This window comes from Grus americana, chromosome 2 (assembly GCF_028858705.1).
Source record: "Grus americana isolate bGruAme1 chromosome 2, bGruAme1.mat, whole genome shotgun sequence".
Taxonomy (NCBI): domain Eukaryota; kingdom Metazoa; phylum Chordata; class Aves; order Gruiformes; family Gruidae; genus Grus; species Grus americana.
This window is the reverse complement of record NC_072853.1, coordinates 91,166,727-91,194,223: the sequence shown is the minus strand read 5'-3', so window position 1 is coordinate 91,194,223 and position 27,497 is coordinate 91,166,727. Positions and strand designations below refer to the sequence as shown.

Genomic DNA, 27,497 nt, shown 5'->3' with positions numbered 1-27,497 from the left:
CCAAAACACCAAGCTTCCCTCCCAAACCATTGAGACCGAGACTACACCTAAACCACTCAGAAGTTCATTTCCAAAACATCAACTAACCTCAAACAACAAAAGGTGCAAAATAATAGGTTTTGTGGGGAAAGAGGAGGAGGAACACTTTCAAGTGCTACCATCAAAAGAGAAACAAAACTGGCTTCAAGGTTGTTTTGCCCCATCTTCTGCTTTCAGACTTGAGAGGACAAGAAATCACCCACAGCAAGAATGACCAGATATGACTGCAGAGCAAAGGTTGCAAATATTGAAGATTTCACACACACACAAAAAAAAAGGAAGTCAAGTTCTGCGTGGAAACCAGAGGTTTGTTTATGTTTGAATACTTGTAATCACTGCCAAAAGGAAGCTGTGGGTTTATTTTTAGGGATCTATTTTTAGAAAAAGCATTATCTCAATATTGTCATTCTACGGTATTAGAGGAAAAAATGGTTTCCTTGTACTAAACTTAGAGTCATCACGTTTCCTGTAAGTAAGGATCAGCTAAAAAACCCCAAAAATCCAACACTGAAAAAATGAGAAAAATCTTTCAAAATTTTTTTTTCTTCACTAGATGTTGCATCAACAGTTGCAAACGGGCTAATGGTGCTTCTTAGTCTCACAAATGTAAAGAAACTTGGATAATTATCCTCAAAAAACCCATGCTTTTTGCAGAGCCTTGGATTTGGTTAAAGGCTATTTTCAAAAGATGCCACTGATGTTGGCATTACGCTAAACTCATTTTTAGGTTGTACTAGTATAGAGACTCATTTTCAGCCTCCAAGGGCTACTGGCGTAAGAAACAAACCAACTACTGCATGATCACCCTCTCAGCAACCAGCACATCCCTGACCTCCAACCCGTTGCCAACACACTCATAAACACGGTAGCCCAGAATCGCAATGGTACATTCAAGCACATGGACAAAGACTACAAAGTTGTAAGAAAATGTCAGAAACTCCTAACTGCAACACAAATAGTGTGTTTGTTGCACACAATTGTCTGTAGAATTGCCAAAGGTAATAAACAATAGCCAAAGGTAAAAGCAAAAATACTCATCTAGAAATTCAGATCTCATGGAAACTAAGGTGAAGTTCTCCATAGTTTTCCTCCAGAAGAGAGATATCCATTGCTTAGGAGACTAAACAGACATCTGGAGAGGAGATACTGCACCCAGTGACTCTAAAGTATAAGATGGCAGTACTACAACAAGTAACATCCCAAATAACTTAAAATAAACTACTTTATCCTTGCATAGGATTTTTCCCTACATTTGCCATTGGCACTGCTCTGTGATCAAGGCTTTGGAAAAAGGTATTCTGGGTTGGTTCTGACCAGTTAGCATTAGAAAAGCCTATCTTTCCAGAGGAAATAGCCTCAAGTTGCACCAGGGGAGGCTTAGATTGGGTATTAGGAAAAATTCCTTCACCGAAAGGGTTGTCAAGTGCTGGAACAGGCTGCCCAGGGAAGTGGTTGAGTCGCCATCCCTGGAGGTATTTAAAAGACACATAGATGTGCTGCTTAGGGACATGGTTTAGTGGTGGACTTGGCAGTGCTAGGTTAACGGTTAATGGTAGGGCTTGGTGATCCTAAAGGTCTTTTCCAACCTAAACAATTCTGTGATTCTGTAATGACTCCAGAGAAAACTGAGGTTTGGTAATAAAAATCCCTGCAATGATGAACTCTGTAAAGACGTTACAGCTCATTATAGTATCTAGAAACACATATGAAATAGGTCAATCAGCTAGTGGGCAAGCCAAGACAAATACAACGTAGGGCTAATTTAACCATGAGACTAGTGGCTTCAAGCCTTCTTTACAGGCTGAAGGCCGTATTTTGTATTAAAAAGCTCTGCAAAGTCTGTGCTCCACACTGACGTTGGAATCTGCACTTTAGTCTTTCTCCTGGTTGACCATGCCTGATACGAGAAAGTCATATGTTAGCATCTGACCGTATCAGAAATAAAGATCAAGCTGTAGGCACAAGTGGATATGGCTTATTACCTGTCACTTTAATTAATGAGCAGAATCCTCTGTGCTGAAGGAAAAGGCAGTCCTGCAGTTGATTTATCTTTCACTAGAGCTCAAAGGTGGATGAAGTACAGCTGAAAAGCAGGTACATCTCTAGCAGTAACACTCAATTGTTGCTCCCTGAATTTCCTCAGCACCATTCCTGTAAAACACTCGCACAAACTGATCGTCCTGGTCTCCTATTTTAGAAATATATTTGCAGAACTGCAATCAAGTTCAGGAATTAATTTTTAAACTCTATAGAATTTGTTTATATAAATATGGTCTGTAACACCAAGCTTGTGTGCAGTCAGAACTCAAGACCTTTTTTCCTCAGCAGAAATAAAAATCATATTACTAGTCATAGACCAGCTTCGTCCTCTTCCCACGGCTCCGACTTTAGAACATAGTCTCCGAACACGATCGGCAAACTTGTACTGAAAAAATAGTTAGAAGACTGAGGCAGTCAGTCAGAACTAGGTTACTTTAGAGAAAAAAAGCTAAAAAGTTAATTTTGCACTGCTGCTTCAGGTAGGTCTCTACACAAATTGAGAAAAGATGGAGACTACTGCTGCAGAGGCTCCTGCATTACTTACTTGTATAGCATAAACTAAATCTGTTGTTATTTTCTGTTAGTTTCATGGTGCAAATAAATGCACGAAGAGAGCATTCTGCACTGACATGAAAGGAGTAAGACCAATATGGCAGCTCGCTCTTCCTCCTTTAATTTGCTATTCTTAGCACTTTTTAAACATAATGTGCACTGACATCATAATTTAGTCTCTCCTTTTTTACAGCGGGCTAGGGTCATCTGGAACACCACAGGTATTTCCACTGAAGACTTGAAGACAAAGGTGACTGAAAATAGGGAAGGGAAAATACAAAGGCAAGCAGGAGAAAACTCTTAAGTGTGACAGTTTTTAAATCAAAGATCTCTTTTTGGATATTCCTCATATTTTAAACAACAGGGTTCTTTTGTGTATAGGCACAAATCCACCCTGGCACCTAAGGCCCACACAACAGCTTCTCCCCCACCAAACACGCTGTCACTACAGCACAGCTCTGCAACTCAGCCTGGGAAGCCGTCGATGGTGTGCACACGCACACACACGGCTGAGTGCCTGTACATCTCTACCTCTCTACATGTATAGCGTCACCATGCACAGGCAGTCTACGTGAGGCAGTCATGCATTATTTATAGCCCTTGCCTGTCATCACCTCTCTTCCTCTGCTTGCCCGGTTCACCCGAGCACTAAAGCAGGAAACAATTGTCGCATGAAGCTGCCGACACATTTCCTGCTCTCCTAAAGCCAAGAGGGGAGAAGTTCCGTGGGGTCAGATAACCCATCTCAACACGCCCAGTGATGCACGCTATTTCCAAGAAGATAAAATTCTGTTCTATGTCCCTGCCTAAGCTCTGCAATACTTAATTTCTGAAGCAGATGTTGACATTCCATTTTAATTGTATGCCTTGGAACACGGAGGACTGATAAGCCTTTTTTACTCTAGCCAAACCATCCACGTCATGAGTTGTGTAGTAGTCAACACTTACACAGCAACTTCACATGTTGAAAAATGTTAAACTAAGTTTAGCTGTTAGAAGTGTCAAACAGCAGGAGCTCACCACCACACCCGAAACAGAAGCCTCTACAACAGCCAGTTCCACCACTCAGTAACACCTTATACATAAAACCTCTCTCTCTCCTGCTACATTAAGGGTGCAGCTTTTTGGGTTTTTGAAGTGGCAAATGACAAAAGCCCTCATCATGTCCTCTTCACTGTTAACCACACATTCTTCACCCATTCTTCTGAATTTGACATTCAAGTAGTAAACAGTGGCAGATCAGAATTGCTCTGTAAGTAATTGTGTGGGTTCCAGAACCATCATGCCAACTTCATGCAGACAAAATTCTTTAAAACCATGAAGATATCCCTTTCTTCCCCCGCCACTCCCCCTCCCAGTTGCATAAGCCTATTTTTCAACATTTGACAACAGAATGAATGTATTAGATCACAAAGGACCAAATTATTTGTTGTTTTCCTTTTGAGCTTCCTTAATTAGGACTCCAGTATTTGGGAAGCAAAAGGAAAGAAATGCACTGTGGTACAGAATTATCAATATTAACAACCAAGCCAGAGTTCCAGCTTTTAAAAATATTCTGTTTGAGGCTAAATCAGCATATCTAAAAGTGACCTATTTGGAGTAAGTATGTCACCAAATTTGATATTTAGGTCAGTATTTGTGCAATAATTCCAGTCTGTCCTGAAAACAGGAGTTCTGTTCACCTCAGGACACACACATACAGGAAAACCAATCCTAACACCTATTCACAAACCCCTTCCAAAAATTTACTGGGGCAGAGCATGAGAGCTGTCTTGGCTAAGATAGATTTCACTGTTAGAATGAATCAGATCATACAGGAGCGATGTTCATTTTTAATTAAATTCAGCCCAAGTCTCTGCAAACATGAATTCAAATGTTCTCTAGCATATATATATATACACTTATTGCAGGAGTGATGCGTTAGGATTTGTCTCATTCTGGAACATCACTAAAAAGTCAACATTGCCAATATTCTGTGGGGAGAAACACTGCAGAGCAAGCATTCTTTGCAAAGTCTCCTTTCAAGATTAAGCTTGTTATTTGAAAGTTAAAATAACATCATCTTCCAGCTCTTTTGAAGTATGTAGAAGACAGACAATTTTTTTTTTCCATAGTTAAACTGAATTGAGCAATTTTAATGAAATATTTTACCAGGGATCTCCTTCTGCATTAAAATTTATAATTAAAGCTTTCATTTACACTTGTAAGTATCAGAAACCTCACTTTTCAGCAGCATGCATCAGAAGCTTGAAGGACTGCAGAAAAACTGAACATAACACGAATGTCAGTTTCAAAACAAATGCCATTAAATAATATCTATATTTAAAATACAGTCTTAAGTATTATTCATAATAACTCACGAAAGTGCAAGTACTACATACACCACCACGATTAAAGAAGAATCTGTAAGCATCATGTGACCTACCCCATAAGAAACAACTAGAACCTCAAAGATAGAGAGCCATAACATCTCCTGTCCTACATTTGCTGCCTTTAGACATACAATGCTTTACGCAGTATTTTCTTGGTTAGCAATAATATTTTAACTTCTTTGAACTTCAGTAGCTTCCAAACACCTGCGGCAGATTACCTTATATGAATGTTGGGTTCTTTCCTGCATGAGAACACTAGCTTGTCTGAACTACAGAGCTGAAGATGAAACCTTTCCTCATTTATTTGTACATGTAAATCAGGGACGAGGCACTTTACAATTAAGCTCTTGGACACCAACTGCATCAGCTGGAGGAAATTTGAGTTACTTTTGCAGCATTCCTAGTTTCTCTGTTTCTGTTCTTCAGAAACAGTGTTACTGCACAGTACATCCCACACAACTGCCTTGCATCCAATCATGCTTGTCTCTGTTTTTCAGTCTAAGGATAGAAAACCCAAACAGTAAAAAAGCAACTTGAGGCAGCAAAATACTGTTTCAAAATCCATGAATCCAGAAGGCCAAGTCTCAGGTTTTGGGGCTGGGTGGTGGAGAGCTGGGAAAAATGAAACATCATTTTTCCCCTGGAAGCATGTTTTACGGACAAAAAGAATAGCATAGTAAGTTTCTTCAGTTCTGACAGTCTGAAAAGACACTTCAGACTATGTGTTTTCTTTCCACTCTTACATAAGGAAAATGGGAGGATATCATGAGTGCATGGGGATATGTTCTCATGCTGGCTATCGTCCCAATGCTGTTAGTCATTTGGGTGAACCAGAGAGAAAGAGAGAAGCACAGCATGGCACAGAACAGGCTTACGCTGCCAGTAATTCAGAGGGGCTTTCTGGCCATTTATCTCTACTTCTGAAGTTCATTGTTTTCCCGTGTTTTTCTCACTCATTAGATTTGCCTTTCGTTTATCTGATGTCAAAGCCTCTGGAGATGAAAGGGCACTACTCTCCCGGAGAGAGTCACAAAGCGGCAAGAACTCAAAAACCTGACAGACCATGCCTCACCGTCTCATAAAACATGCCTTGGGGATTTTTACCTTGAGGCTTAACAGACCTGAGCAGGGATGCCAGAACAGCATCTTTAAAGATAATTTTAAAACTTACTAGGAAAAATATAAAGGACATTTTAAATGATGCATGCGCTGGGAGGTGCAACAGTTACTGCTCAAAGAAAGTTTGACATAATAATCAAACCTCTTAAAAAAACCCACAGCCCAGGCTGTACCACTGGCAATAGGCTGGATAATACATTACTGCAATCTAAAAAGACAGAACAGATCTAGTGTGCCATAAATTTCTTTAAGTAGTACTACATAAAACCAAGCTGCTTTAACATAGCAAAGAGTATGAACAGACAGCCCTATGAAGTATAAAACTAATGGACAGTTTAGGCCCAAGTAGAAAACCAAAGAGGGAGTGTTGACAGCACAGCAAAAGAACTTTTGTGTTAAAAACAAAAAAATCAGCGGTTCAAGATATGCAAATTACTTTAGAGAGGATTTATCAAAAAAGTGGCAGGGATTACGAGATAAAACAGCTAATTGCAAAAACAACCTGTCAACAACATGAAGTGGAACTGAAGAGTCAAAATAATGCAGGACCTAAATTCCCATAATAAATTGTGCTCTAAGCACAGTTTAAAATTTAGTTTATGAAGCCTTCAGTTAATTTTTTTTTACTGACATAAAATGATTTCTTATTAAAAAAATAAAAATAGAATAGTTTTATAATTAAAGAGAGATTCAGCAACATTTCCAAGCAATAAAAAAAAATAATCCTTAATTCTAGCAATTTAATCTTTAGGCTCTGTGTATAGAATGAATTAAAAAAATCCAGCTCTACTTCAGGTTTTATGAACACGGAAACACAGCTTTTTAAACTGAAATTTTGACCCTTATATTTGTCATCCTTTTTGTTTTAATGATCTCACTCCTCCTGTCCAGCTGGATCAAGATGAGAAAAAAAGAGAAATCCCAGCACAGCACTTTGCTTACACAACCATGGTAGAAAGAAGTCTCAGTATAAATGCATAAAAATTTACTCCCCTATTGCTTGTTATTAAGAGCTCCCAAATTGAGGGGTTTTTTTGCACCACTAATAGCAGCAGCAGTTCGTGATAATGAACCCAGAAGAGGGACTATATTGCTGCATGGAGAAGACAGAACTGGGGGAAACACTACAAACATCCCATTCAGGCAGGAATTAGCACTATGCTCACCTTTGATGCTTGTCGAAGCCATCGCAAGTATTCAGTGAAGTTATCGAAACAAATGTAGTAGGTCTGGCTTTGAGGTCCAGAGGAGCTAAATGCTAAACAGTGCTGGTGCTTTTTCACTTCTTCCACCTACAGTAGAGACACAAAATTGTTAGTGAAGAAGAATCAAAAGCCTCTTTGTAGAACTCCCCAGGGCAAAGTTAAAGTGTGCTCAAGAGAAGCTCTTTAAGTAGAGTTGGACTAACCCTCTCAAGCACTCAAGCTGGATCTTGGCTGTCAAATATTCATGAAATCTACACAACCAAGGAATGAGAAGGACGAAGGAACCAAATGACAAAAACCGCAAAGAACATCAACATTTTAAGAGATACTGAACACCATAAAAGGTTTCCCAGTGAAACATATTTAATGCTGTTTTTCTACAATCTAAAGAAGTACAATTCATACTCCTGGTTATTAAAAACAGGCTTAACAAAATGCTTCTCTTACAGCCCAATTAAATTCTTTGGCATTTCTCAACTTGCTAAAAAACACCCAGAATACATCATTCTGCTACCATACACGAGAAGTCCCACACAACTTATGGTCTCAATGTCTCAGCATCACATTCTGGAAAGCCTTTGCAAACCAGGAAGTGCAGAGTATTTATGGGGTTGAGGAAGAATATTTTTGAGCAATAATTTAAAAAACACTTAGTTCTTTGCCAAGCATCCTCCTCCCAAGCTTTGTCAGCAGAAGCCCTCAGTACATTTTTCTCAGCTTAGTTCTCCTTTTCTTTTAAAATTTGTTGTCAACTTTTTTCTTAACACAGTCTGCATGTTTTACATTACACGAGGAATTTCTGTGCAAAAACAACCTAGAAATTCCATGTTAAGCAATTAAAAGGAGGTACACAATCTCTTCTCTTTTTAAATTAAAAAAAAAAAAATCATTTTCATCTCAAAGAGAAGGCCAATGGGGACCTGAATCCTGTCCTCTCCAGTGAGCTATAGCCAGGAATACAATTCACTGTCAGAGTTCACCCGCTGCTTCTAAAGGGAAAATGTCTCTACTTCAGTACCTCCAGGGAAGATCTGAAGAATCATGAAAGCAGTTAGGAAAAACAGCTCCTAGAAGAAGGGACTACTTTCCACATTGCTAGTATAGAATATTAATGAATCAACTTTAGTCTGCACATATAACATTGTGAAGCTTGTTTCTCTCCCAATGGCTATTAAGAATCAAACTTACACCTGTACGCAAGGCAAAAGAGCATTATTTCAGGTGTAAATTTGTCCTCAAGCTAATGATTCTCCTCCCATTATCTTGGCTAATCAAGCCAATAACAGTGTTCTGAAACTTACTGTCTTCACTAAATTTTCACAGAATCTCAGCGCAGCTGAGGTGGGAAGGGACCTCTGAAGGCCAGCTGGTCCAACTCCCCCACTCAAGCAGGAACTCTGGGCAACCTGTGCCAGTGCTCAGTCATCCTCACAGTGGAAAAAAACCCCCACATTTTCCTTGTGTTCAGACTGGACCTCCTGTGTTTCAGATATAATCAATCAGAAAAAAAGGCCAGTTTCACCTTTTCACAAGCAAAAACATTTGTTGCTGTTAGGTAACATTAGACCACTACTCATACAATGCTGAACACTCAAAAAAACCCCTAATGTTGAAAATAAGCCCATGCTCTTATTGGTTAATTTTCAGATCTTGGCATAACCCAGCAAGGATAAAAGTTAGATGAAGAGGCATGGTACAGATCATACACAATACAGGTGCATGCATCCTTTGGCTGTGTACTATTGCATGTATAAAACATTTAACACCTGCACACATGAAAGGAAACTGAACATGTTTCCCTTGCTTTTCTTTAGCATCTTAAACCAAATGTTGTAAATTGTTAAATATGACTCAGAGAATAGTCAAAAGTCATTTATATACTTTGATAAGCCCATTTACAGAAACAAGCTTTTAACGGCTTAAGAATCATCATAATTTAATGCAGTCCTCTCTGCATAAAAGAGACAGAGGTTAAACAAGCAAATAAAACATAAAATAAAATATCTTACTTTTCCACCAATTAAAGGGAGGACATGCATCTTCCCAGTCTGGCTTTCTTTTACTGATGAGACAATTAGGCATGTTCCACAAAGGATAGCTTGGCGTCTTGTCCATCTGTTGACTGGCAAATGTATTTTCCCTTTTCGAACATTGTACATTCCTGAGAGCTGAATCCGTTCGGAGCTGCCAATGCTGTGGGGCTTTCCTGAAATAGAAACAAAAGCATCCACTTAATCACGGAAAATCTTCGCCTCTTTCACTCAAGTCATCCTGAGACTTCATCAGCATGTTTTCAAGCTACAGACCGCAGCGCGACAAACGAAACACAGCTTCAAAACCATTCAAGCAGGTAATTTAATATCAGCTTCAGGACCGGCTTCTTTCATAGGTAGAGGTATATGACAGGTTGGTATCATGGAGAGCAGACCATGGTTGTGCAGTACATGAAATGATCTGCAATAGTCACAGAAGTACCAATTAACGGTACCAGTCTTCTCTATGGGATCTGGAAATCAAATGTTCATCCTCAACAGTAATTAATTGTTTAACAGCCAACGTGAACTCAACTGTTGGTAACTGCAAAAAGGAGTGATGTACCGCATGCTGACCTGCACCTTTCGGTTTTGATGTCTTTTCTGGGCATCCTTAAGGTCATGGTTTGAATAGCTTCCCAAAGAATACAGTTTGTACCCTCTCCAGCCCACCCTGTTCAGTCCACATCCCACAGCAGAGCTAGTACACTCAGCCACAACGTAAACGGATGCAATCTAGATGAAATCCCTCAAAGACCCTGCTTCAGTCTGAGTAGAGCTTTGGAAAGAGTGAAGTTCTTTTGTCTGTATTGCAATGAATTCGCTATTTACAATAATTCGGATTATTAGCAAGACTACCAATTAGACCAAATCTGTTAAATGACTTTAAATGGCTGAGATTCTACTAATCCAATCTATTAATAAGATTCTACTCTACAGAAACCATCATTAACAATGGCAACACAAAACCAAGCATCTCTTGTATCTGCTCTTACAGGATCATGTTTTTTTAAGAGATAAATGGGAAGAAGCACAATTTGTTCATTCTAATCTGAAGTACTGATCCACATCGAGTTACCTTACCAAACCTTAAGCATCCCAGCCCAGATCTGAGTCATCCAAATATACTAAGTCTTCTGCAAACAAATACAAGAGGTAATCATGTTCAAGTTAAATCAGTTAAATTTCTGGAAGAATACCAGCATGGGTGAAATTTTGTGGAAGAGTGCTCCCCTGGATAAGCAAACCAAAGGCTATGTTAATTCCAGGTAGGTTCCCCATCATGATAAAAGATAAATCACTCTTTTCCTACACTAATCTTTACCAAGATTCTTAAAAATCAAGCCATCAGTAACTAGTTAGGACTCCAGAAAAGCACAGAGTCAATCCTGTCTTCCAACCCTGATGTTTCAGACCAGTGCCAATTAAACTGTGGCAGTGACAACTGCTGCACGCTGCACACTATTACTCCAACTTGCTATTACTCCTGCTTGTATGACAGCTCATTTATCTCAATGAGTCTGCTCTTCCCTTCAAATTATCTATGGGAAGATAGAAGACACCTACCACTGCCATTCTCTCACCCCTGCCTACCCTGCACCAATTCTTGCCCTTATCTTTAAAAGCAGCCTTTTTGAATCTCCCTGCTGGTTTAATGAGCCAAGATTTGGCATAGTCACCCTCAAGCCTTGCTCTGCTCTAATAAACACTAGCATTTAGGCTACCCATGTCTGCCAGTTTGGATCCACACAAACATCACTGTTGCTTGAAGCTAAAAGGCTGAAACTTTAATGCGCGCAGGGTATTGGCATCTAATACAAAAATAGGTGCCCCAAGAAAGCAGTAATTTCACTGCCAAGCAAATTCAAATCCAACAGCAGAAGCTATGGATAAACACTTTGCCCAACAGAATAGACGGGCACAAGGGACATCCATTCCACGCAAAGCTACAGAAAGACTGACAGGGAATACAAGTGAGTAAAATAGAGCAACTCAGCCTTAATTAAACACAAAAGCTGAATCAAACTTTACACTTGGAGTATGAAAAATGTGGTTGCTAAAGTAACTGATAATTTACCTAGCTTGTGCAGAATGATAGACTCCATGCTACAAAGCATTGATTAAAGAATTAACCACACACAGAAACAATAAAATCTCTGTAACAGAGTAAAAAGTGCCTGGCGAGTACTAATAGTATGGATGCACAAGGAATAGCTGTCAGGGCTGTGGGGAGTTTCACCTCAAAAATAACATTTCACAGTCATCTTCTAGGACCTGTTTCTGGCTGTATGCTCTCTAACTTCACTGGAAAAGCACAACCCACTGCTGATTGAACCCCTTAGGATTGCAAAGCACAACCTCAATCCCTTGGGAAGCCAAGCTCATTTAGCAACATGCATTTTAATATCACCCAATGCAACTTTACCCATCCAGGAACAAAGGGCATAACTCACACTTAATACAGGCAGACCTGTGTCCTGGAAAACACTAACCCTCAGAAGTTCTCAGGGATTATGGTGGATAACAAAGAGGACGAGCTCCCGCTACAGTGCTGCAGCCAAGAAGCTTGGCAGGAAACACGACAGCATTCAGGAGCAATAGAGAAGTAACATTACCCTGTCCAGTCTTGTGGTAAAATGACTACTGCACTGGGCGCTGAAAAATTAGTCTTCAGAGAAGTTACGGGGCAGGGGGGGAAATCAGAAGCCTGAGAAACCCTCTTCCTAGGACCAGACTCTCTTGGACTAGCTACGTGAAGTTAGGCATAGCTGAACCTGTAAAACTACTCAGAAGTCTCTAAAAGGGGGGTTCTTCAAATTTCATAGAGATTCACAGAGGTTGTAAGTCACAAGTCACAGTAACAATTAGTACCATCAGTAAATGTTTACCAGAAAAGCCAGAACAGAGGTATCACTAGAAATATTTGTGCTAGCTATGAACCATACATTCTCTCTCAAACTTTGGATTTGATAGGAAAATTACCAGGGTAAGAAACTTCAGTTATTCCTACAGAGACACATAGATAGATATAGGTATGTATATAAAAACTAAATTTTTACATATAGATAAACAACAGCCCTTTCGAACTCTCTGAAGAATTTACAGTATTTCTTCCCAGCAAGTACTGCCCCTTGCTACATGAAAGGTAGAATATTCCTGATTACAACATACAGAAATAAAATACTGGACCTATTTCATTAAAGCAAATGGTTTCTCTTTTCCTATTCTTGTCTACTTCACTACATAACCAACCATCTGGTTGGACCAGATGATCTTCTGAGGTGCCTTCCAACCTGGGCTCTTCCACAAATCTAGGATTCTGTAACTTGAAAAACCCATGTTTAATATTGGATCACAAGTTGTTGCCTGAGATGCAATATGCTCATATATCATTCAGTTTTCTTCCTCCTAAAGGTTTGTAATCATTGAGATTTGATAGTATCACAGTGTTCTATTATCACACAAATGGGGGGAACAAAAAAATCAAAAGCCACTGGCTTATTTTAATTTTAAGTAGAGGTTACTCAAGGACATACCAACTAGTCATGGAACCAGATCCCTAAATCCACAGAAGTTTTGCAGGTAACTGCAAGCAAAAGCTGTTTGACAAGAAGCAGCCTTGCCTACTGGAAGCTAAGCTTGGACAGACTGCAGCTTTAAAGAGCTCAGGTATTTGCTGCCAGGAGAGCATAAAAGCAGGAAAAGTTTAAATGACAGTGAGCTCTGCCACAACAGAAGCCGGACAGGACTTGGAAACAGTGTGAAGTGATCCTAAGACGGCACAGCTCCTGCAAGAGGGCTCATCCCCAACACACTGGGGAGCGGAGGACAAGGAAAAGCCTCATAAATGTACCTGCCTTTTTTTGCAGCCTGGGAAATAACCAAATCAGAAGATAACAATAGTCAGGGCAAACGAGCATTTTCTTCCAAGTTTACAGGAAGGATAGGACAATTTGGACTTGCCTTTAAACTAAGGATCAAAGATCACAAATTATGGCATAACCATAGCATCACCATCAAAAATGAGTTGGTTTTGAGGTAACCTACCAGTGCTAGTGAAAGCACCATTTTCAGTAAAAGCATCAGCAGTTACTGAAATTACATTCCTCAATCAGTCTCAGAGACCTCCTGTTAGAGATTTAGAAGACTGCATGAGACTCACATTCAGATTTTTCTTCAGTTTTAACTATACCCGAAGGGAGCAAATGAGTTTTCACAGGGGCCTGTGATATACTGAAGCCATGCAGGTAAAATGATAACGATGATCCTTCATGATCCAAAAGACAAATTTAAATCCTTGCAAAAACTTACATGATAATTATTGGTGCCTTGATCAGAGTGGAGACAAATATGCCGGAACATCTAGAAGAGTCACATACCAGAATATGTTTTTCAAATGCTAAGCCCAACCAGAGCAGTTTGAGTATTTTAACAAGAAACCATAAAAAAGATTATTTTTCGTTCCTGTCAGAACTCCAAGACTACAGCAAATCCTAAGCACCCCACAACAGGACTTTTGTTCTGCATGAGGCATTAGAGGAGATGCCTCAAGGAATTATGAGCAGACCACTCATTCAGCTATCTTGACATTCATGGTTGATTTCCTCTCAGTTTTAGCTTGTCCCAGGTCCTGGAGGAAAACTAGTGGTATTTAGAACAAGGACAGAGAAAAGCAGGGAATTTGACTGAAATGGTGAGACTGTTGTTGGAACCATGAACCCCACACTGCTCCATGGGAAGCATGGTTGGGACACCAGTGATCTTTCCGTGATGTTAACAACCTAAGACCTCACCCTGAGCAGCCTGAGGAAGCTCCGGGTATGCAACATACTGCCATCCCACCTAGTGCAAATACTTCAAACCTTATTAAATAAATACCCACAGCCACTTGCTTTGGATTCTGGAGTAAAGCTCTTTATCCTAGTGATGGAAGGCATGTGGAATACATTACCATCAGAAGTTATAAAATACCAGCTCATTATGGGACATAAAAGTACTCGGGGAAAAAAAAAAAAACCTCTCTGCAGCTATATGGCTGATTAAGTTGCAAGTACTTATTATTCCCCTCTGTTTGAAAAGTACAGCCAATAAAGTCTGCCTCTAAAGAGCGATTTAAGACATTACCAAAATAAGAGCAAGGAAAAGTGTTGACATAAGAAACGCACTCACTTCTGTGCAGCGGGTCTTATTTTTATTACTAATATTGGTCTGATGGAATGAAAACTAAAAATTCCCTGAGACCTGCGTGGCGCAGCCAGCCCGGCCAGCTGGAGAGACTGCCCGCCCTGAGCCATCTCGGGTATTCACTGGCGGTAAGAGCAGCTTAGTTATTCAGTAGGAATAATGTCTAAGTTTGAGGCTTTTCAGAAGTGATGGAATGACTCTGAGTGCCTAATTTAGGGATGTCCTTTTCCTGCTACAGCTGGGCCAGCTACAGAGGTCGTCATCCTCATCTGCGCAGTCGGGCCCCTGGCCTGAAGCCAGTATTGCATCAACCCTACTGCATCAGCTGCTTGCCATAAGCTGTCTCTAAGCCCTTTCAGACAAAACAGGCTGCTTTAATTTCTTGCCTCTCTTTTTGACTGAGAGGCCTTAGGGACAGCTCACGGTGAGTAGTTCAGTGCGGAGAGCGGAGGAATGGCACGTAGGGGCCAGAGCTGTAACACAGTGGCTGCTGCTAGAGAGGATATGTAATTAAACCCACCCACAGCTTTCAACAAGCCATTTCAGAAGTAAGATATTTCACATGCTAACACTCTGTGAACATCAATTCTTGTATGCATTGGAGACAAAAAAAAAAAAAAAAAAAAAAAAAAAAACCACCAAAAACCACCAGTCAGTTTTGAAGACTTCGGTCTGAATCCACGAAGGAAAGCTGGAGTGTTTCCTAGCTGACTGGGTGAAATCAGCAGGGCAGGCGGCAGCTCCTCAGTTCCCACCTGGAGCACCATCCCCACCATCCCTCTGCACTGAAATCAGGAACACCTCACACCCACCTTGCCTGCAAACCCAAGCACAGCACCGCTCTTGTCTAAATATAAGTGCAAAGAGGCCTCAATTACCTCAAAACCCTGAAAGCCCTGAGTGTCTTTGCCTGCCCTTTGGGAAACTGTGCCACAATAGCCGTTGCTGAACCCTTACTACCAGATCTTTATACAGATTTCTACTTTTGCCCAAACCCTTTCATTAAACACAGATAAAGCTACTGCCTGCAACGTTTTTGAAGCTTCTCAGTCATTTAAGGCTGCTTCCCCTTGCATTCTTGTCAAACTAAGGACGGCAGTGATGACTTCAGGCAAGGCCCAGCGCAATGAGATGTTTAAAAATAAAGCAGCAAGTTGGATTAAAAAAAAAAAAAAAAGAGGGGGGGAAGGAAGCAGAAAAGCACAAGTAAAAACTCAAACTATTGTACCACTCTCATTTTTATTTTAAACTTATGAAGGAAGCCTACTTACAGTATTAGAAGTATTTTTCCTTGTGAAGGTCCACACTGTCATAATTTATGAACAAAGGCACAGAATTAGCAGGCTTTATATTTAGCTAAAACCAAGGATTCACTTCATAGTCTCTACCAGCAACCAACCAACAATGCTTTTGCAAAGGTAGCAGACCAAGTGTGTATGTTTGTGTGTGTGTGTGTATATATATATAGAAAATTTCACCTGGCAAACCATTCTAAAACCAGCAGTTGATTTTTTGCACTCAAATCAACTTAGACTCTTAAAAATTCCTCTAAGATTTAACACAAGGCTGCTGATTGATTCTGTATTGCCCTGTGGAAGAGGGACACAGTCACCATTATGCTGTTGTTGTGGGCATGTAACTATTAGCATTGACTTTACTCATTATACTCCTCATTTTGCTGCACTCTGTATTAATATGGGGGCTGGGGGAAGTTCTGAAGTGGTTAAGTTTCTTTTAGGAATTAGCAGTTCAAGCTCTACTACTTGAAGGCCGCTACCTTTTCACCTGAGAAACCTGACCACAAATGTTGTTTTTTATTGAACTGTCTTGTCTTTTTCTTTAAAGAAACAGTCACTGTGAAACAAAACTGGCAGAGTAGAAGATAGACAAGCCTTTAGCCTTTGTGAAACATATTCCCACTTTACAGGAAGAGCATCCTTAAAGACAAGCATTATCGTTGTATGATGTGATACAATAAAACAGAGTTACTAGTTTTATAGCAATAATCCTGCCTTCCACTTATATTAAATCCTCACTGGAGGAAAGGTTTGCATGAATTTCATAATGCAGAAAACATCCCTGTCTTATTCCCCACTGTGACAGAGTTCAATGGTTGTTCACTTGATCATTCCCTATATCTTGTTCTCACAAGACTCACCACCTCCACACAGGAGCCCTAAAACCATGGTGTCAACACTTAAAAAGATACTGTGGGCAAAATTTAACAAAAATGACTTTTTTTAAAAAAAAAAAGTATTTCTATCAAGCGTTACATAATTATCAGTGGAAAATGGCTGCAATAGCTTTACTGTCAAAAGTCAAAAGCTTCAGAAGAAAAACCTAACAGTGATTCAGCAGAATTCATTTAAGAGTAATTGTTAACCAGCACGACTTCTACACTAGGATGACTTAATAAAGGCAACAGGCTAAAGTAGGATATGTAGTGGTGAACAGGATGCTACTTGTAATTAAAGCAAGCAAGCACAGTGGAAGTTCATGTGGATTACTATGTTGAGGCAGCAAACCCAAAGCCTCAGAATCCAATTGTTCTGACTGTAACAAGTGAATTCCAGATCTAGCTGCTCCAATGTATTTTGACAGGTTTTACTGTTGAGTACAGCATGTATAAGCAAAACCCTAAACCCACACCACCATCCTCCCCAAAAAATTGAAAAGCCACTTGTTCTTAAACTCTTCACCCCATCTCTCCCTGCAGACTACTCCTGCAGATGAAATACAGGTCCTTCACATTCAAACTCGCAGCCCTACTCGTTCCCACTCGCCTCACTTGTCTGCAGGAAATTCAAGCATGTTAGATGCAGGCAGGTTTGTTTATTACAGCAAAACAATGAGGCACTCAAAGCATCCTTGATGTCCCAACTTCTGCTTGCGTTAGCAATAAAATGGGGTGCAGGTTGAATTCTGTTATGTCCAAATACTTCATTTTGAAGAAAGCTCAGAAATGGGAGAGTGTCGCCTGCTCTTTAGTAGCAAAACTCAATACAAATTTCTTTAGGAAAGCACCATATGCCACCTCGGCAAGGAAAAAAACCTGAAATATTCTGAGAAGGAACCATCAAGAAAAAATGTTAAAGCACAGGAGGAAGATGACAAAAGTTGTACAAAGCTGCAATATTGGTCTAGAGCCTTCCAGGAAGTACTATCTAAAGCAACTTTCTCATCTTGAACTTCAGATTCATTTAAGGAAGCTACTGAAGAAGTTCTTCAGCAAGATCTTCTACCAAGTATTTTTTTCCAAGTAAATTTAAAACAGAATTAGTCTTATATTGAGAAGACTTGTGCTAGTATCTGATCACATCCCTTACACATATTTCTTAAAAAGAATACTTTAGCAACACATTTCAAATTATCCCTTATTAAGAGGGCCTCAGGAAACTTAGCTTTCTGAAGTTTTACAATTGTATGCACTGATATTGAAGAGGTGAAAATTGAACAGATGGGGCCAAAAAGCTAAGCTTTACAAACTTGCCGAAAGTACCACGACTTGTGCAAGAGCATGTACAGCTTCTATAGGATGGGACTCAATGATGGCTCAACTGATCTTCCCCCTTTCTCCCCAGCTCAGCCCCCATAAAGCACAGCAGAACAGAATGCTGGAAATGCACATTTATTTTTGTGAAGTCATGCAAAATTGAATTCTACTTGTTATACTCCCAATGCACAATAAAGCCACAAGCACAGTAAAAACCGTGGCATCCCAAAGGATACTTACCCTGTCTAAAGCAATTGCTGTATTGGCAAAAGCTCTGAGCTAACCAACTGTTTTAGGCAAAGCTGGAGTCTTGATGGAATTCAAGAGCAAAATTGCTCTGATGACTCCACTGAAATTAACAACAGCTTTCAGGTTTTATCAGTGTTAGATGCTCAACAAGAAGCACAGCAACGTAAGCTCAAAATAACTACTCGAACGCACACTCCTCTGAGAAGGAACAATAACAGCCCCTGGCAGAAGTTCATCTGTATGTCTTACTACTACAACAGAAAGATAGAAACTTGTGCTCCTTACCAGCAAAAGTTGAGCAAACCCCCACGCACGCCTGCATCTACCTGCCTTGCGGTGAGGATGGAAGTTGTGGGTAGTCAAACGTTTAAAAAAAGCTACAGAGGAACAAGGACATGCTAGGTCAAAGATTGTTTCATATATGAACTTTGCATCTAACACAAATGCCATCTTTCAATGTATTCTATACCAAAATTCCACCAACCGCAAGATGACTAAACTATTTTGTGCATTAAATGTATTCAAGTTCCAAGCACAACGATTTTCTCCTTGCTCTTTCATCAGAAGAAACAAGCCAGGTATTCTGTAACATACCTAAAAGCATGTGGTAATCTAAATCCTTGTAAAGGAAAAGCATTTTAAGTATGACACTTCCTACAATAGACTACTGTACCAGCATTATTGTATAGCTCAAAATCTAACCTCAAGTTTTATCATAGGACCCAGCTGATAAGTAGCTTATGTCAAAACAATTCTGTACACTATTGCAAGGCAATTACTAGCATATCTCAATTAGGTGTAGTTTAAAAAAATCCCAAATAATTGTGATATGGAACAATGCTTATAGATGTATATACTGTCTGGACAAGTCCCTCCAAAGTTTAGCACTGTAAAAAGAAGGCCAGAATGCTGGATTTGGAATTGTCAACACCTACAATCAAAAGCTGCATTACCTAATAGATAATAATAATAAAGGAGCTAGTAGGTAAAAATTGAGTGACTACTTTAAGTTGCACAAAGACAGAAAAATACAAAACCCATAAGAAACAGCACGAGCACATTAGTCAGAGAGAATTATCTGTCAGTCTGAAACACCAAACATTTCAAATTCAGCTTCATTAACATGAGATTTCCACACTATGACTAGAAGGAATTCTGGCTGGGCAATGTCCCTATAAGCCAATCTTACTCCATCCTGTCAGCCAGTCTGCTCATAACTTGCTAGGTAAGCTTCGTTCATACATTTTGTGTCTATACCTTGGCTGCTTTCCCCACACAACAGTAGCCAATATTTGTGCGTGCATGTGATTTTATGTAGTATGTTTATACAAACCTTTTTTACAAATAGCTAGTCAAAGCAAAAACCTTTTTGGCTTGCAGCTTTGAGTTCTGTAAAAGGGATAAAGTACATCTTCAGCTGAAAGTGAGAGCTGCAATAAGCCAGGAGGACTCTCTTTGGTTGCCTTTCCCCATCGCTCTTATGATTCTGCAGCCAGAAACTGTTCCTAACACAACCCCTAACAGTCCTTCTTTTTCACTTCTCCCTTATCAGCAAGAGCAACTTCAAAGAATCACACAGAAAGCTGGATGATGGAAAAGGAGAGACAGGATCAGCAGCTACCCTCGGAAAACTTCACTACCCTTATTTCTGTCTGCTTATAGCCAACAACCTTGTTTTGTTGCTGAAGAACATGCACCCTTTGATTCGCTCTAAATTAACTTCTGTCATTCAAGTGTTTGCTTTTTTAATTTACATGACAAAGGTTGGATTATGTTGACATACACTAAACTTGTATGTCAACACATGAAAATATGCAGCAGTAAAAGGCAACTTGTATCAGAACTCTGTAGTTCAGACCTCATTCCTGAGGTGAAAACAGTAAAAAGACATGGGAAGGAAAGCTGATTTTATAAAGTGAGAAGAAGGAAACAGTAGGGAGTAGAGATACGTATCACGAAGAAATGTGAAAGGGAACATTTTCCCAATGCCTTTCTACCCTTGGAAACAAAGGCAGAGAAGATTTATCGCATGCCCACAGATAGTGAGTTTGACACTGTTTCTTCTCTTTTCTACCGCAGAGACTAGAAGTAACTGGATAGCATATGGGAATTGTCTAGGAGTGCACGTCATGCGGTTTTATTACAAAGGAGAGGAAAAAACCAGAAGAGATTGGCTTTTTCCATTCCCTTTTTAAATTAAATCAACTATCACACATCTGAGTCATCCCCAAAACCATCAGTTTTCTGTCTAAAGCACTCCAAGGGTCTGCGAAAGGACAAGCACAAGTGCTACCTCCTAAGGCTGACTACACTCTAATGTTTCTTGTTTCATGCTACACATCCCTGCATGAAAAATGTTGAAAATTTCCACACCCACAGCAAGAGGAAAAAAAGCCTGTGCAAAGGTCCAGTTTTACAAGTACACAGTCTGATTTAGAGCTCCTAAAGCCTCTTTTAAAGTCAGGAAGTTATCTAGGAGAAATCAAAACAAGTTCGTAAATTCAGCTTCAACAGGAAAGTGAGTGTGCTAAAAACAACCCCAGGATCTTGAAAATTCATCAGAGCACCACTTTAGCTCTGGTTCATGATAATTTTAGAAAGGGATCCGTAAATACTCATCATGAGTACTTTGTACAAGACTGGTAGGATCAACTTGAAGCTGGGGCTACTTGTCAAAGCTTTCTCCTCTTGATGAAAATAGACAGAAGAGGCTGAAGTTCCTACACATATCTAAGGACCTCATCCTGAGAGTCGAGCATCTTCTTTAATGGTATTTGAATCCAAGACCTTTCAATACATCAAGAGAGAAGAGCAGTCCAGCTGAATAGCGTTCAGTATAATACACAGGACAAGAAAGTCTGTTGAAGCATATTGATTGTGATAAGACCATAACAGTTATTTCATTTTCCTGCCACAGAAATGAATACTTGACCATTGGAAAACATATTGTGGCTATAGAGACATTGTATTTAAACTGTTTACGTCAAAAAAAGCAGAGCAAGTCAAACTGTTCCACCCTCCATCCATGTCCAATATTAGCATCTCAAAACAAACAAAAACCCCAACAAAAACAAACCCCCTCCCCTCCAATGCACATCATTTTGAAGTTCAGCATATCTTATTATTAAAATTGTATTGAACCCTCCACCCTGTAATCGGGGGGAAAACCTAAAACACATAAGATCTTATTTAAGCAGACTCTCCACATTGATCCACCCACTCTAATTGACCAATTGTCTCAAGCGCCTGGGTCCTCACAAAGGAAGGGAACGCATCACATTTGTTTTTCTGAAAGCCATTTCACAAGTCACCTCCACACAGAAGAATGCAAATGGCCCGGATTTTACGTCCACATACCCTAATGGCAGAAATCCTCTCTCCTGTGTTATCTCACCGACCGCTTTACTGAACTGAATGGAAAGAAGGAACAAGAAGAGAAGGTGGGTCAGAATCCCCTCCTTTGCTTCCCCTTCCCACAGACCTACTGCACGACCCGCCACAACAATATGTCCGCAACATAAAGGCATTCGTTAGAGATCACTGCCAGAGCTGATCTAAAACATGTATGATACTTCATTGTCAGAAAAACCACAGGAAAAGTTCATGATGCTCTCTCATTCACAAATGTTCGCAGGATTAAGTTTTAAAAGCATTTGGATAGATTTTTAAAAGAAACCTTCCCAAAATACTATCTTTTTGATTCCTCTGCCCACTCACCCTCCTTTGAGGGAGAACTGAGACTCCTGAAGATTTATTTTTTTTGACACTATATATTTATGTTCCAAATATCTTCATCTCCACCCCAGCAAGAAAGGGAAGGAAGAGGTCAAAGATATATTATACTTGCAAGCTGTTTTTTAATCCTTTGTGAACTGTCAGCACTTTAGTTTCATTTATTATATTGCACAAACAAAAATTTGTTCAGTGAAATTTATTATTAGGAGCAAAACAATCATTAATTTTAATTACAACTGAACTACTTACTTTGCACAAGGGAAGCGTGTTGGGTACAAAATGCCAAACATTACGAACCTCCAAACTGATGTAATTCTATTATACTTCAGATCAGTAGTATTCACATTGATGATTTTTTAAATGTAAGTTTCATATACGGTATTGCCAAGTTAACTAATTTAATGTATACTCCCTAGGCATTTTAAAGTAGTATAAGATTTCTAGATAGCTTAGATCACATTCAGCTATGTAAAGGACAATGAGACCTAAGCTGAAACACCATGACATTATTCAACGGAATGTTTTTACCAAAAATAGTAAAAGATGAAGAAAGCAATCAGATTTATTTTCTCCTATATTTAGTTTATACTCTAGATATGCACAAACCTAAAAATTAAGGATACATGCTTGAAAACAGCTTCCCTTAAATCTTAAGCAAAACCAAGCAGGAAGAGAAGAAAACACTTCAGGTCATACACTGGCTGTCATATTAAGTGTGAAGGCATACACGAGGAGATGGCACTCTAGGAAAGGACACTGCAAGAACAGGAATCGGACATAATGATTTTATCAGCATCAATTTAAAATCAAGCCTGTTGTTCGACAGCTGATAAAACTCATGGCACTCTGCAGGACACAGTGGACTCACGTAAGTCCCCAAAGCGGGTTCATCACTCTGCCCACACAAGAAACAAAGCTAAGTTTGTGTTTATAAACACAACTGGAACAGGTCAAGTTTGTTGAATCCCCCCGCCTCCAATGCCAGTTCCCCAAAGAGAAAGGGGCACAGCTGCTCAGTCAGCTATTGCTGCCCAAATAACTGAATCTGTGCTCTGTTGTAGCTGAGCTGGGAACTGCTGTTGTCATCGTCACACGGGGTTGCGTGTGCACGTCTGCCTGTGCGCTCATGCACGTGCGTGTGTGCGGGGAGAAGGACGAGGCCCTGAAAGCAGGGCTCCTCAGGCTGGGGCACTGAGCAGGGAACCTCTGCTGCTACCACCAGCAGAAGCACCTCTCCAAGAGCTTGGGGAACCAAGGAAAGAGGCAACCATAGTCATCAACAACTGCTTTCAGCTTCAGGGGACACCAGCAGCAGTACTTCCATTTTTGCTATCAAACCTAGATGGTGAGAGGAAGGCTTATGATGGTGTATGACACCAGGGGAATGTCTGCAAACGTCTAACGGAAAGTTAGACGGGATGAGGGGGAGAATTGCCCCTCCAAGGCAGGAAAGTGAAGCGTTTCCTGTGATTGCCCCAGGTTGTCTTGCTCAAAGTCCTACTCAAATCCAAGTTTTTGTAGTGGCCTCCCACTGGTTTTTGAAGCAAAGCAAACCAGTGACCTGGAATGTAATTAAGGGAACGGAACTGTGTAGTTTACCTCATCCAATTTGCATTTTGCATATTAACGCATAGCATAAAAAGCTGTTCAGACATACTTTATCTTGCTGCTCCACTGAACTATTTGTCATTAGAATTGTTAATACAATGTGAAAACTCACAAGGTGAGTTTAAAAACATTTTGGTTCACATTTACTTTAATTATTTGTCTTTTTCCTACAAGAGCATACATTGTTTTGACTGTTCATAAACAGAGAGGCTTTGAGCAAGCATAGTAGCTGCACTCAAACATTTATACAACTCAGCATTTCGACAAAAATCATTCCCACAAGTTTCCTGGGCCTTTTATCTTAGGGAGAATGAAATCTTTTTCCTACAGTCTCTGTTAGTTAATACTGTTCCCCCTCTCCTCCTTGAAATGCTTTTGCTCTTCCTTTACCTCAGGTTTTGTTACTTCCAGAGCACAACTCACTGCTGTCTCCACAAGCTGACTTCAGTAGCAATTCATGTGTTTCCCAAGGAAGAAATGAAGAGACCATAGGCTTATCGCGTAAACCAAGATCACAGTTACTTAACATGGCAGAGATCGTTTTCCTGAAGCTACCTTAAATGTATGGTACATTATTAGACCAATGCTCAACCACAAACCAAGAGTGCCGTATCAGTCACGGAGGCTTGACAGATTTCTAAATTTTAAATAAACAATTGAAGGCTTGTCATCACAAGCTTTAGACAAAAGGTTTTCATATTTGTAAGACACCTCTGAGGAAAGCTGGCTAGCATATTCTAAGACTCTGAAATACGCACGGCAGGCCAGCCAGAACTTGCTACGAGTCAAAACCAGCCACTCTTCTCCAAAAAATGGGCTTTGTCTGAGCTTCCAGCTTGGAGATTTCAGCTCCAAGGAGGTGATGAGTTAGCAGCTGTCACTGAGGTTTTCTCTTACTGTATCATGACATAGAGTCCAAGGACTTCATGTAGTTTCAAAATCCTTTGAGTATCTTTGAAAAATAAACTCATCTGTTCATCAGAACCTGATCATTAGAGGAAACAGAACTTTTTTGATGAACTTCTTTGCTTCTTATTAAGAAACTGTCTTCTTCAAAACCTAAGCTGACAGAGATACTGGTCTCAGCTCAAACTGAAACAGTCAAATCTGCATCACGTAGTAATTTTAAAACAAGAATGTAGACCATCTCTGAAAAAATTGTACATGGATTATTTTTTTTTTCTAGAAGCAGTTACTTAGTAACAAACACGAAGGTGCTCTTTTCCAAGACTTTTTAAGTTAATGCAAAAAGACATTCTGAATCCACACATGGTATTAAGTTTTCACCATGTAGGATTCAACACATGGAAAGGAAATTCTCATGTTCCCTCAGTAAAGTTTGCTTGCGGAAAACATGGAAATGATCTGACAGCACTGTGCTAGGCCTCAGGATACTGGATTGAAATGCAAACTCCTATCCCCAGCTTTTCTTGCTTTTTAAATTTTATGCTTTGCTTACCATTTCAGGGAAGGAAAAAAAAAGGGAAATAGAAAAGCACACAGACAAAATGACTTTTAAAACTTTCTGTGCAAGCTGCAAGCGGAGCAGCTGTGTTCATTCAACTCTCATTCGGGGAAAAATTTGGGAGCAAAATAAATACAATTCAACACACCAAGTCAGACTTTCTTCAAAACCTATTTGCAAACTTCATAGTCCTAACTAGGTAGTGTCACAATGATAACCTTAGTACAGTATCTCAGGACTACTCTTACATTTCTTGGAAATAGTTGCAACAGATAGTTTCCCCATGACTAAATATAATCTTCCCAGAGATGCATCAGACAGGCTCATAACTCTTCTGTAAAGGAAGCCTGCTGAAAGGTAAAAATGTGACAGCAACAGTTTTAGAGAGAGACCTGCCCAAAAGATCACAATGATGAAAAAAGTGCGTTCAGGAAATCTGTCCTTTCAAAGCATCACATCACCTTCAGCTTTATCTACACAACTCTTAAGCAAATAATAAGATTCCTGTTGAATAAGGCCATTATTTGGTGTACTCTTCTAACTTCCTCCTTAGGCTAAGGGACAGTAATGCTCCAAGGCATTACTAAATTTACTATTTTATGAAAACAAAGAGGAACAAAACACATTTAAGACACGTTTCTCTGAGGTATATTACTGAAAGATAAAAGACACTATTGAGTACAAGACTTATCCAGCATGGCATAGATAGCTTCTTGCTGCAGATGTACTGCTAACAAAAACAAAGGCTGTATCAGGCTGAAAAAACAGGGAATGCTGCAGGCTCCATTGCTGCTCCACGCTTCCGACCTAACCAGGATGTCTGCCTCTGGTCTACTGTCGTCTTATGAGGTTTAAAAAACCTACCCAGCTTCAACAGAAGAAGCATAAAGCAAGAATACCACTCTTAATGACAAAAGGCAGCTTCTATTTATTAAAATTATATAGATTGACCAACTCCCATACTTCATATAATATATAACCTATTTAATTTATTGCCTCCTCTCCTTGAGAGTTAGCCAGCGCTGCAGGATAGCACATCAGAAGTAACATTTTAAAGGTGACAAGCCAACAGCATTACATCAACTTGTGGAGGAGAAAAGTGCATTCAGTCTAAGTATCATTAGAGATTCAGTCTTCTATGTTATGTGCTGTGCTAGGAGAATAGTACCAGAAGTACATGCTCAGAAAGGTGAAAGGAACCTGTGAATCTACCAAATACAAAAATACTCAGCCACTGGATTCCCTCAACCTGGAACTAATGCAGATTTGTCTAGAGCCCGAGAAAACCCAAGTACGCTGAAACTTAGGGCTTTTTTTATTAATTCCTTAGTTTAGGGGTAAATTATGAAATACTCAAACTTTTTTTCCAAGCGAAAAGTGCAAACTTTCTATAGGTGGCCACAAGCAGTTTTATCTGTCCCCCAACACGCGTCCTGTGTCGCTGTGCATCCCCACTCCCATTCTCGCCTCTATTCTGTATCCACAGATGATGATCCAAATAATGTTCTCCAGCCTGTAATTACAATGAAGTTCAGTAGATTTTTTTTCCTTCTTTTTTTTTTACTAATGCATTGCCCCAAGACTTGTCGTCCCACTGCTCTGAAACAATAATAGTACAACTTCTGAAGAGAACCTACCCACTTGTTCTTACAAAAAAGATTATCATGCCAGTACAAAGGTTGTTGTTTCTAACCGAGTTACTCAAGCATCCTGCAACAAGCCATTCAGAAGTTCATCGTTACTTGTCCAAATAGATTAGTCATATTAGTGCTGATGCAATGGCATTATGTAAAAGGCTGCTTCTCTCTGATCTGCTTCATTAGCTCCAAATCATATTTACAAAATGCAACATGCTACTTCAGCATGTCTGCAGCAATCAGCAGTTAAAACAATTTCTTTTACCATCATCCATGATATATGAACACATGGGTGGCCAAAGTATAGCCCACGGGTGCTAGGCTCACACAACGGCCTGCTCACTTAGAGCACAAAAGGTAGAACCCACGGAGACCAGGAGCTGTAGTTCTCATCACTTCACCTCGGTTTTAGTGGGTTTATGCAGAGGGATAGCCTACAGACAGACAAAGGCAGTAACAATGCACTGCTCCATTTTCTAGACATTGTGGGTCATTTATATCTGCTGATGAAACCGAGCCATTTTCCAGAGAACAGAATTTAGATATTTATTCAACCTGACAGAATCAAGCTATTTAACAATGGGAGGAGAGCAGGGATGAAATAATGGGACTAGGATGTTATGAAGTGGAGAAGAGGTAGAATAAATACTGACATATCCCATTGTAAATCTCAAGCTGACATTATTGAGTCGGCCTTTGGAAACTAGGACAAGTGATCTGAATCATGACAAAAAGGCTTTCAAATATACACTGTCCATTCTTTGTT

General features: G+C 39.8%; 1 protein-coding gene across 1 annotated transcript in view; it reads right to left on the bottom strand.

Moving 5' to 3' along the window:
- PHLPP1 (PH domain and leucine rich repeat protein phosphatase 1) overlaps positions 1 to 27,497 on the bottom strand; it is a 141,989-nt gene that overhangs the window by 56,787 nt on the left and 57,705 nt on the right. Inside the window, exons 2-3 of the mRNA XM_054816770.1 lie at positions 9,337 to 9,533; positions 7,289 to 7,414 (exon numbers count right to left, since the gene is read on the bottom strand). Of these exons, the coding sequence (XP_054672745.1) occupies positions 7,289 to 7,414; positions 9,337 to 9,533 (323 nt within the window). The remainder of the gene's footprint in view (positions 1 to 7,288; positions 7,415 to 9,336; positions 9,534 to 27,497) is intronic.